Source organism: Haliaeetus leucocephalus, unplaced genomic scaffold (assembly GCF_000737465.1).
Source record: "Haliaeetus leucocephalus isolate CR32 unplaced genomic scaffold, Haliaeetus_leucocephalus-4.0 Scaffold162, whole genome shotgun sequence".
Taxonomy (NCBI): Eukaryota; Metazoa; Chordata; class Aves; order Accipitriformes; family Accipitridae; genus Haliaeetus; species Haliaeetus leucocephalus.
This window is the reverse complement of record NW_010972598.1, coordinates 13,280,556-13,293,235: the sequence shown is the minus strand read 5'-3', so window position 1 is coordinate 13,293,235 and position 12,680 is coordinate 13,280,556. Positions and strand designations below refer to the sequence as shown.

The 12,680-nt window shown below is 37.8% G+C and overlaps 1 protein-coding gene across 4 annotated transcripts in view; it reads left to right on the top strand.

Moving 5' to 3' along the window:
• The window catches only part of EBF2 (early B-cell factor 2), a 144,220-nt gene that overhangs the window by 104,691 nt on the left and 26,849 nt on the right, over positions 1-12,680 (top strand). For all 4 annotated transcript variants that reach the window (XM_010562826.1, XM_010562828.1, XM_010562827.1 and 1 more), the window contains one exon: positions 2,677-2,758. In XM_010562826.1, coding sequence (XP_010561128.1) covers positions 2,677-2,758 — 82 coding nt within the window. The remainder of the gene's footprint in view (positions 1-2,676; positions 2,759-12,680) is intronic.

Sequence of the window (12,680 nt, the reverse complement as noted above, 5' to 3'; positions counted from 1 at the left end):
CAGCGAGTTCTCTTACAGGCACCTTTCTTTGCTCTGATTTTCTTCATTCTTTAGTTGGCGTTGATAATTTTTCTCATCTAGATGAACAGGGATGCAAGCATTTAAAAATTTTAAAAAGGAAACTGGACATTCTCTTGATTAATTTGATCTTTTATTTTTCCTTGAAAGTAACAACTTCTTGTGGATTTTTGTTTTCAGTTATCCTCCAGAATAGTCAGTTAGCCAGTGGCTCATTGATTTTCATGTAAAGTTACTTGCCTTGGTTTCATTACATAGTTTGGTTCCGTTCTGCAGTTTTTCCTTTCATAGGTAGATCTCAGTAACATAAGCTGTTTATATATCTGCAAATATTTTTTTGTGTCTGTAAGAAGAGGGCAGGATAAAAAGGAGTGTTTGTGAGTAACATTTCTGGCTCGCGCTCTCCTGTGAATCTTTGAGTGTGCTGGCATGCATAGTATTTTTCCTTCTGAAAACATTCATACAGATAAAATCTTGCTTACCGAATCATTCAAATAAAAGAGGTCACAGGTTTTAGCATGAGGAGTCAATAAGACTTATTTGATAGAATATATTCACTCAGTGCTACTCCTGAGGCATGAAGTTCTGTAGGATTTTTAGTTCAGAGTACAAGGAGGTGACCAGGGCTGTGTTCACAGAAGTTGCCCTCTGACAGCCGAGCACCGACACATCTCTCCCACTGAACCTGAATGCCAACGTGAAGAGAGACCGCAGCAGGACGCTGTACTTTCACCCTAAGCTGTGCCACAAGAAGAACCAGTGAGCTCTTTAAGCCATAAATGAGAAGGAACGATGGCGATAAAAATAACAGTCTGCAAAATGCACACACAGAGAAAATAAATATTTTAGATATTTTTAAAATGTTTGTGAGAGATTTAAGGAAAAAAAGGACCGTTTTAATTTAAAAAGCTCACTGGAAGGATGTATTTTGTGACAGTCATTTTATATGACGTTATCTGGGGGGGGTTGTGGGTTCAATTGTCGTGAGGTTTTTGAAGGGGTTTGTTTGTTCAGGCAACACAAATGGATCAGATCCTTCGATATTTCTTTGTATGTTTGGGGCAGATGGAAGAGAAGTACCGCGATGTAACTGGTGCAAAGAAAGTAGCAATAACAAGGGAGAGTGGATTTCTGCTTTATTGTCTTGCATTAGGACTATTTTGGTTGTTGTTGTTGGTAAACCCTAGGAAATATACATCTTTCTCCTTTAAAGTTCTAATTCAAGGCATGAATGTGTGAGTTCTGAAGGGACTTAGGGACTGCGGTAAAAAATCGTTGTCATAGTAACAGAAAGGGAAATAGGCCTGGCTCACCTGGGACTTTAACTTACTGCAAAAGCGGATTTTTTTTTTTTTTTTTTAAGGAAAGCACTCAGCAAGAGAAATAAATAAATAAATAGTTCTTTGTATTCTAAATCAATTCTTCAACTATTTTTTTTTTTAAATCCAAGTCTTTTTCCTTCTAAATCTATTTTCAAGTCTTTGATTTTTTTTTTTTTTTTTAGCTTTAATTGTTGCAGTTAAACCCATTTTGTCCGACAAATGGAAACAGAAAGAATCACAGAAAATATTTTCACTTGCGATAGAGGATGCCAAAAAATTTCTTGCCTGTTATGTCTGAATTTTGAAGACATGCTTGTTTGGTTTTTAATCCAACAACTATGATTTTTCGTGTAGTTTCTTTACCTCTGAAATTCACAAATTTAACCAGATTAATGAGATAACAAAGGGATGAATCCTCTGTTCCCTGGATTTGACGCAAAATTTTGTGGAAAAGGTTACAGAAAAATGCCTGCCTAGTATTTCTAAACTGTAAAATCTATATGCTCTAGTGCATAGTGCTGGGTAAGCCAATCAAGCATGCTGAAGATTCAACTTGTGTACATGACAAGCTAAACTCTACAGAATAATAACACATAAAGATAGGCATATGTGACAGGGCAAAAATAATTGGCTCGAGAACTTTGTACAATGTTAATAGGTTTATCTGCTTGGACAGCATGAGCTGTCATGTATTACTTCAGGTTGTGTTTGTGTTATCCTCTCTCAAAATCTGTGTAAGATTATAATCCGGACTTTTGGCAGTTCTGCTTCTCTGCTTTAGTTACTGAAATCTTAATAACTAAAAACATCGTCATGATGAAATCTCATCAGCTTCTTCTGGGAACTGTATTTGTTTCTGTTTTTTTAATACATTCTAAGTAGTTTCAAGGCTTATCTGCTTCAGAGTTGCCCTGTCGGTTTTTGTAGTTTTTGCAATAACGTTATCCTTCTGTATTGTTTCACAGAAAATCCCTTCAGACAGCAAAAGAAAGACCTTGTATGCAAGGGAGAGATAAAGAAAGAGACTAAAATCGTGTGGTCACACATGCAGTGAGAAAACGGGCATAAATCGGAGTAGATATGTTGACTTATACCAGATAGCAGCCCAGCTCAGAGTGGATTACAGTCACATTGGTTGTACTTTACCTGATTTTTTTAACTTCTGTTTGTTAGGGTTTGGGTTTGTTTGTTTTGTTTCTGTATTGATAAATTATTACAGTCCTGGTCTACTGATACACCATCACGTAAATCACTATGATGTATACTTCAAAACAGAATATAAAAACACTTGTTTTGTTACGGTTAACAGAAGTGACGTGGTTCTTTATCTTTCCAGGTTCTTCTTAAAATTTTTTCTCAAGTGCAATCAGAATTGCTTGAAAACAGCAGGAAACCCAAGAGATATGAGACGGTTCCAGGTGAGTCTTATAAGGCTCAGCATTAACCTGTCTGCTTTTTTTTCTTCTTTTCCTTTTCCCTCTCCTCTCTCCTACATTGCTCATAATAAATATGACGACAGTATATGATAAGCCTTATCAGATATTGTTAAAGTTTTTCTCCATTTGTTGTATTTAACCCCCCCCCCCTTTTTCCTCTTTTTCCACTCTGAATCCCCAAGGGGAAGTGATGTACTGTACCAACCAGCAGTGGATATTTGATTTGACACCCTCGGGCAAAGCACTCGCACATACAGCTGCCCACAGCAGGGATCATGTTTGTGATACTTAGATGCCTCAGAATTTTTCAAAGTAGCTCTGTACGTGGTACACAAGCAGTCTCCTCATTTTCCCTCTGCTCCCTATCTCTTTCCATCTCTTTTGCCTTTTAACACTCTCATGCCCTCCCTTTCAGCTTCCTTAAAAAAAGAAGCCAAAATAGTGATGGTCACTTTAAGATCTCATGCAGCAAAGCAACAAGACCCATGGGACAATGACCCAGCTGCTTTGCTCTGAAATCTGCCACTGGTTTCATCATAGCTGTCGCTGATGTATTGTGAATACCAGCTAATAAAAACACAGAAGGAGGTGAAGTGTGTCACTGGTGAAGAGAAAGGCAGACATGGTCTCCCACCTTTCATACCCTAACCTTTTACGAAACTACATTTAACAAATAAGTGTTCTACCTGTAACTTAGCCCTCACACAAATGTAAACGGAATGCTCAAGCCTTTTACATCCTGGATGCACTGGCTTGTCTCTGTGTAGTGTGAAAGATGGCACGGCAGAGAACGCTGTAGAGAAGTGATGCTAGAACTAACTCTCATGCAATTGAGAGTGAGGCAGCATGGTCTAGCAAAAGGGATAGAAGATTGCGAGTCAGATGGTTGGACTGTATCACTAATTTGCTGGGTGACCTTTAATGAGCCATTTTTCCATTCTTTTAGTATATATTTCCACCTCTGCAAATGGGGTTGCTCACCTTGGATAACTTTGTGGTCTTGATTCAGGAGAGCGTTTGAGAAACTGCATGCATGCTTTGTCAGCCAGAGCCTTCGAAATCGACTGATGAAAATCAGGACTGTCCTTGTAAATGCTGTTACTGCTTGTTATCATTATTACTGTACCTTCACTGTGTCACATCCCTGATACAAAGAGGATTTTAGCTTATTGAGGGATGTGTGATTTTCTTGTAGACCCACAAGCCTTGTAGTGGGAAGGTGACATCCTTAGGTTTGGCAATTCACGTTTCATCACTTGGGCACTTGCATCAGTTTCCTTGTTTATGAATGAAGTTAAAACTCCATAGGAGTTTACAGAGTTGTTTAAAAGTTTCCACCAAAACATGTTTTCATAGCCAAGTGATTTTTTTTTTTTTTTTTTTTTTTTTACTTTTACTCGCAATGAAAAATTCACAGGAGGTATATTTTTATTAAAAAAAAAAGAAAAAGAGATCAACTGTTAAGAGAAATACTGTGAAACGAAAGCTTTTGAAAGCTCCAAAAATTTTAAAGAAATGTAGGCAAAAAATATAAAAGAGTTGTTAATTTTTTGTTTTGAGTGGAAGTAAATTTAAAGAAAAATTCCTGACCAACTTAATTTTTTTCACGAGTGTTTTAAAGAGGCTGCAGTGACTTCTTCATTCTCTGTTTTTAGAGATGATAAGACATCAAAAAAAAAGAGGTGCTGATCGTTAGGAAATTTGTGCTGATTTTTTTCTTTAAGTGGCAATTGCCATAAAGAAAAAACACCAATTGGATATCATCTGCCAAGAACGCAAAAAAATCTGTAAGTAAAGGAAAACCCAGTTTATAGCGTGTAAACAGATCTTGTTAGCTCTTACAGCCAGCTAAAATAGCTGATTGTGGAATGTAATGAAACATAAATATAGAGTTTCTTTTTTTTTTTTCTTATGAGTTTGTAAAAAATCTTGCACAAGGGTATCCTGATTAGCACCTGGGGATTCTAGGCACTGCCATATTACAAATAATATTGGTCGTAACAGCCAAATATAAATTCTGGATCCAAACACACCTGAACACTGAAGAAATTCATATCTGATTTCAGTTGCACACTAGCTGTCCCCTCTGTATGGTGAGGAGTGAGACTAAAATCCTAGATTTTGATCCTGCTGAACTGTAGAAGAATTTTGGATCTAGGTTTTTTTGGCAGAAATCTCTCTCTAGTATCAGCTTTATTCTTTATTTCACCTCTGTATCTCCACACCCCAAATCGTGATGTTATAGAGCCTAAAGAGCTTCAAGTTTCCAGTGAAACATCGAACAGGGAAACAGAAATGAGTCTTACAGCAGCACCCACATGGTTCCTGATGGAACGCCTTCATTCCATCCACCTGGATGCCTCTTGTACATGAGAAAGTATGGCCTTGCTTTTGATCTTTGTACCAAAATCAGCAGTTTATTGGAGAAGAAAATGAGCTGGGATAGACTCTTCATCTGGGTTTTCTGCCTTACAATATGCCAAGCTGGAAAAAGAGAGCCAAGTGAAACTCTCTGGTTCTGTTTTGCAGGGCTTACTTAACTCCTTTTTGCACTTTCAGTCCATGTGAGTTCATATCCTTTGAGTTTCATTGTGAGATTTAAGTTCAAACCCCCAAATTAATCAAGATTGGGCAAAACCACTAGGTTTAGCTTACTTTTTGTCAAAACCAAAAATGTCGACAAGACTTTTTTTCAGTGTTACAAAAATGAACCCTTTGAGACAAATTGCAAAATGCTTGAGGTTTTGAGTGAAAGCAGGATCTTTGTTCAGGCTTGTTCAAAACTGGATGCGTCCGTTGACAAACTTTGTTCTGGGCTACAGAGGTCTGTATGTATAAAAAAAGATACAAAAGGTAGTTCAATTGGTGAAATATTACACATTGGGAGTAAAAAATCTCTATGTTCCAAAGGAAATTAGCCATGATGAACTGTAAAGACAATAAGCAAAGACAGCTTGTTTTCTGCCTGCCTCATTGTTTCTAAGGGTAGAAGCATGACTTCCTTGAATGTAACGAAAAGTCAGGAGTGTTCTTGAATGATCCACTGTCTCTGTCTTCTGGATCCTCCTTTTTTTGTTGTTGATTTTTTGGGTTCCTTTTTTGTTTTGTGTTTTGTTTTGTTTTTAAATTTGGGCAAACACTTTTTTGCCTGCTGCTTGTTGAGCATAGTCTGTCAGCTACCCTTAAAGTCAGAAGCGGGAAAAAAAGATAGATTACTTCAAATATTAGTGGTGTGCTTGCACACTGTGAACATGTTCATTTTCATTTTAGTTGTTATGATTTACATCCGGCAAATCAATTAATGTGCAGAATTGTTTATTAGGTTTGAAAGGACAGTTGTTTGTCCTACCGGTACAGGAAGATGTGAGCAGAGTAAAAGGAGGGTTAAAAAGCACAGTGCAGTAGGGTATTTTATTCATTTTATGATTTAATTCATTATGTTTTATTCTTGGGCCACATCTAAAACCTTTATTGTTTTTTCCTAGTAAATTATTTGTACAGCTGTTGTCACTAAGGCCCTCCTCTTTCAAACATTTCCATGCATTTAACTTTCCTTATGCAAACAGACTTCTGCAGCGATGCTCAGCTGAGTATCTTTTAATTTGTACCTATGTTTTTCTGCAGAACCAAATATATTCATTTTCAATGGAGTAGTGCTTGTCAGATCTCCAGGAGGCATTAAGATACTCTTTTTATGGTTATTAAAAAAAAACAGAAGAGAGAATCCTTATGTCAAAGTTCTCATTTAAATTGCTACTGAAACCTGGAACTGAAAGGGTCTCATCAAAAAACATTTTTGCTCTTTAATGGAGATTGAATGAAAGCCCAAAACTCAGGCTTTGTTGTTGAGACACAAATATAAATAAGAGACATGGAAATAGTGCTGTACAACGCATCTTACTGAGTTCTTCCAGCATGGAAGAGTGGTTACTCATGTCTGGAAAAGTGTCAAGTTAATGCTTCTGATTAGAGATGGGTGTGAAGCTACACAGTTTGGGCTTGGTTTGGCTGATAACCAAAGTTCCAGGGTGTTGGGATCCAGTCTCTGAGCCTGGCCTCAGCCTCACTTCTAGATATAAGATTTAGGTATTTTATAGTATAGTTACAATATATTAAACTAAATTAAATGTTAGATTTCACTTATATCACATGCATTTAAAAAAAAGGGGGGTGGGGAGAAAAAGGGATGGAAAGGTTACATTAACACTGCATTGTAAATTTAATACAGCTCCAGATGCCTGAAGAGGTTTTTGGTTGGTTTTTTTTTTTTTTTTTTTAGTATAATTCTTTAGTTTGGAGAGCAACACCAGCTGCTTTGTGATCACATTAACTATTTGAAATTTGCTTTGATATTAAGTAGAGCTTCAAAGATACAATGAAAATCTCTTAACTTACTGTTTTTAAAATCAAATGCAAAGATTTTCTACTGTTGAAAAAAGGTTCTACTTCAGAAGTTAAAGGATGTGTGATCATTATTTTAGTGGGGTTTTTTTCCCCACTAGTAACATAATTTTATTGTGAATCACTCACTACTTCAGTGTCTGTCAGTGGCTAAAACAGGGAAAGGGAATCTTTCTAGAACTAATGGATATTTTCATGGTTACTTGATGGCTGCTCAAATACATACATAGATCAAGTAATATGTCCTTGTGAATTTAACTGAAGCAAATATTGGTTATTTTTAAAATAAAATAGTTCTGAATAAAGATTGTCAGTAGAAAACCAAAACAAAAAGCATGCTAAAATCACCTATTCAAACCCTAGTGCTGACTATTTGAGTTCAGCTAATCTGCAAATCTGAGTTTACATAGGTATTGTCATTACTGTCATTGCTGTATTCTCAGTGAGTGATTCTCCTGGGAACAGAATAAAAAAAAAATATGATGCCCTCCATTTAATGAGGACTTCTCCTAGAGAACTTGATTGAAGCCCAATGATACTTAATGGTAACGACCGGTGTGTAATGGGGGACAATAATTCTGTGGAATTAAGATGAGGCACTTCAGCTAAAATGCTTCAGCTGAGACCTGGTGCTAACGCATTAGACTCCTGTTGATTGGGAATTCTGCTTCATCCAGTAACACACTGATTAAACAGATCCTACAGTGCCATGGTCGAGAGAATGGTACAAGGCAGCAGAACATCAATACTAACAATGGTCATCTTTGAACCAACATGCTTTTTTAGAAACAAAAAGAGAAAGGTCAGCAATTGCCCTCTGTTTTCAACAGAAATCATGACATGGAATGTTTCCTGGCAGGTATCCCCCTCTAGGTGCTCTAGGGAGAAAGAGAAAGGAAAAATAACAAGGTGTATCCCTGGGGAGGTTTCCTTCCTGACCTCAGAGTGGTTGAATCAGTTCATCATCGGGCACGTGAGCAAAGCAGGCTGTGTTTGAGAATTCACCCAGCTAGCTTCTCATACGAAGTTCTGAAGGAACTGTGTCATTCAGGAAAAAGAAAAATGGGTAAGAGTGGTGGGATAATGTTGTGAGTTAGGAATGTAGACTGTAAGAAATAAAGAGGGATAGCAAGAATGAAACATAACTGCTCTAAATCAAAATCCTTTTCAGATTGATGGTGAAAGAATGTGCCAGAGACCCCACGGTCAGATTTGGATATGGATAGAAATCGCTGAACTGTTGTTAGAGAGATGAATACTACACGGACTAATGTCATTATGAGAGACTAATTTCCCAGGTATAGATTGTGAAACAAATGCAACTAGTATCAGCAGAGTCTAGAGCTATTACTGGGTGGCAGATTTCTTCATCAACTAGTGACTGACCCAACAAAAGACGATGTTATTTTAGATTCTATCTGGGTAAGGGAAGGACTGACTGCAACTGCAAAAGAAAAAACACTCAAGGAGCTTAATGTGCTCACATCTGAAGACCAAATAGCCATTGTGACAGTGAGTTGCCAGAGTTGTGTATCATCTATTAAAAACAAACCACAGATGAAATTCTACCATGTCTCAGGTAAGCTTTGCCAGTAGTGAGAAGGATGCATTTGTACCATTGTACCCCACTGATTTCTTGTTTGGAATACAATATACTGGTTTAACTATATTCAAAAGAGAATGCAAATGGAATTGGAACAGGTGCAGGAACGGGTCATTAAGGTGACTGGGGAATGGACAAGAGCTTGGCTTAAATACTTCAGTGACATGCACTGAGAAGGGAACTGCTGTCTAAAAATATCCTAAGGTAGATCAGAATGGGAAATAATAATTTTAAAGCTAGCATTAAGTATAAACTGACTAAGAATAAATTTAGGCTGTAAACCATAAGTTCCCTAACCATCAGGACAAGTAGGCTTTAAAAACAAGGGGAATACCAAAGGCAAAAGCTTGAAATGGTTGAAGACAATTTTATAAAAGTAGCCTCATGGTTTGATTGTCTGTAATAGCAGGAGACAAGATGTCAGTGACCCAGGAGTTATCTCCTACCCTTGTGCCCCTAGAATCTTAGGAGGCCCCATTCCTGAAATGAAGTCCATGTGCATAGTTTTTTCTGTTAGCCTAGAGTTTGCAGCAGGCTCAGGGTCTCAGGGAGGATTTCCCAAAGAATTCAGTGGAGGTTTTGAGCAGAGAGAGGCTGCTGGCATTTTTCATGTTGTTTATCTTATTCCTAATCCAACTATGAAGCAAAGACATTATATTCTAGCATCTACTCCTGTATTACTCGCTCAGCCAAAACGCCTATTGACATCAATGGGAGCCCTGTCCAAGTGAAGACAGCAGGATGAGGCCTGACATCTTTTCTTCCACCCAGCTGGAAAATAATAATAATGATGATAATTTTTTAAATCCTCATAGTAGTTATTCTTTTGAAAAGTTAAAATAACATGGTGCTGTGACTAGAGAGTTATAAGGGAAAGTGCATCAGGAATGTAATATTGTTTCCAGATGTACAATGTCATAAAGAATTTTTTCCACACTTGGAATGGTAACAGGAATTTTTTGAGAGAGATCATTTACACAGTGATGAGATATGTTACATGTAAGTAAATGCCTGTATGCCTGGAATGTTTGTACCATATGTCTAAATAGGTGTCTATGAGTGATACAGCTTTTATATATACGATGATGTGTATTTACTTGCATATATGTGATTTTAAGAGGAGCATGCTTTAGAATATAGAAATACTAATATAATGTATAGATGGGAGAGGAAAATTTGTAGTAGCCAGGTAAAGGTTTGTAAAGAAATACAACACTTAGAACTTTGCAGGGGAGCGAGAGGGGGGCAGTGCAGCTCAGAAAACCTGAGTTTAATGTGCTAAAGACGGTTTGTCTGAATGTCGTGGTAGGTGAACCCTCATTGTGGTTTTTGAGCAGGGATTACATTGCAGAAATCCACCTGGGAAACAAAAATAATGTGGAGATACAGCACATGCATTTCTTCAGTACTGCTTGGGAATCATTGTTTTATGTCTGTGGCTTCCTAGCTAATAACAAGACCCTTACAGATTTGCAGAGAGAATCTTAAGAACTGCCAAAAATGTCGCTTAGAAGTGTGTAACTCCCTTACTGTTCCTGGAGATGGAACCTACATTTGGATGGATGAAGGAATAACACATTGCCCTCTTTATTTCTTGCTTGCTTGGTTGTCCTCTGAAACTCCAACAGAGGTGATGGGTTGATCCAGCTGTGGGGCTGCACACAATCTTTAGTCTTTATGCTGTCTGTGTCAAATTTGGCCCTCAGCTACAATTACCGGAACCCATGGCCTACCTGCCATACTTTGATGTTCTTGGATCATTCCCTTAGGATTACATCTTGCATTAACTACTGATTTGAGGTAGAAGACCATCAACTGAATAGGCATAGAAGCCAAATTCTCATACACAAGAAGTGCCATCAGATCAGGAAAAGAAAAATGCACCAAAACCATCTGCCAGTAATTTGCAAGTGCTGTGGACAAATCTGAGAATTTAAATCTCCGGGGAAGTTTGCACATCACCTTTCATCGGCACTAAATACAGGTTTTAAAAAAAAAAAAAAAGGCCTGGAATGTTTTACGATGTTAGGAGAACAAGTGTTATTGATAAATATGTGTTCAGAAGGCTATTGGCAAAAACGCATAGAAATGGTTAACAAGGTAATGGTAAGAAACGTTGACCTTGATTTGTTTAGCTAAGATGTAAAGATTTTTGAAGGTCAAAGGTGTTCTTGTGTAGTGTTTTGGAGTCTAACTGTGTCTGACCCTCTAACATTAAGCTGCTGTGGCCTGCAGTTTTGAAGAGTGAAGCAAACCAGGGGGAAAGAGAGAAGGGGGAGAGAACAGGAAATGGAGTGAGGTGTTTCAGGAAGTTGTCAGGAGTTGACTGATTGATTCCAGATGGAAAGGGTCACCCTTCATGACCCAGGAAATACTCACTGGGGGAAAGCAGTTGGCTTGTGAAAGGGAAGGGCCTGGGAGTTAGAGACCATAGTGGAATGCGCATTCCTCTTCCTTTTGTCCATAAAACGTTGGGTTTTAATCTTCAGTATAAAACAATTGGATTGTCATCTTCATCAGGCAAGAGGGAATGACTGGAGTGAAGAAGTTCAATAATTTTTATGTCCACAGTCTCACATGTTCGTACTTCACATCATTGATAATGAGTTGGCTAGTAGTGTTGTGGCAAAGATGACAAAGGTCTCTGCTGAATTTCAACAGTTCCTTAGAGATTACTGCAAATAAGGTCCAAAACTTTGAGAATGTTCTGGTCCAGATCTGAACTTTGCATTTTGTCCTGTCCCTGTGAATGCTGTATTTATTTACCCTAGGTCCCAGCCTGTGAAATGCCAAGTGGCTTTGACCCTCCTGTGATGAATGGGAGAGGTGAATAAAAATGGAACCGCTCATGGAGGGAGGTCTAAAAGTGCATCTTCCATTCCTGCTGGCTCCGGGAATAGAGGATGCTCAGCACTTATCTTCTAAACACAGGACTGTTTCTTGCTATTACTCATGCGACAGGGATCTCTACAACTCTTACTGAAATGTGGCTCTTGTATTGTGCACAACATTTACACCCATACGGTTATTCAAACAGGGAATATGTGTATACTTAAAGTCTGCATATATTATAAAGATCTCATACTGAGAGCATGTGGGGGTGTGTTTATCACATACATACCTTGTGTATGTGAGTTCAGATATGTATATATTATATAGTGTAACTGTATATATATGATATACTTTTTATTTACATTTGGTTACAATTTGAACACTTGTCGTAAATACTTCAGACACTGGAATAATTCAGGTCTATTCCCCTGTTGCCATAGTGTGCTCTGTGCTGGCCAGTGAGAGATTAAAATTTATTTCCATTGTTTAACGGAAAATAATGAAGTGCATCTGAGTGGGTTCAGCTATGTCATGCGGGAAATGTTCACTTTGGATAGGAGTCTCACTCCACCCAAATGTGCAATGATGAAATCAGTTGGCACACAAAAGCAACACATTTTGTGACAAGAATGCTTGAGAAGTATAAGCGTACGGTATGACAAGAGCCTTTTGGAATGAATTAAACTTGTCTCGAGAAAGAAAGTATTCTTTAAGCTAGCGTAATCCTGTAGGAGGGCAAGGTTTCTCCTGCTATATGCTGAATATAGTTTTATCAACAATTAGAGCTTGACATTCTCTTACCTAGACTATGACAGCTGTATCTGTGAAAATTCATGAACACATCCAGGGTCAGATTCTCAATAGCTGTGAATTACTGTAGCTGTGTGGCAGCTGAATGGAGTTAAGCTGATTTACACCAACTAATGGCCGAAACCTGAAAGTTTCAAGGAGATGCATCTTCTTTCAGTAGTTAAAATGCAGTTTGTTAATTTTTTTCCTAAAAGTTTGTGGTTTAAACGCACATATATTTCAGGATTTTTAGGACTTACAGCTTTGGGTATTGTATTG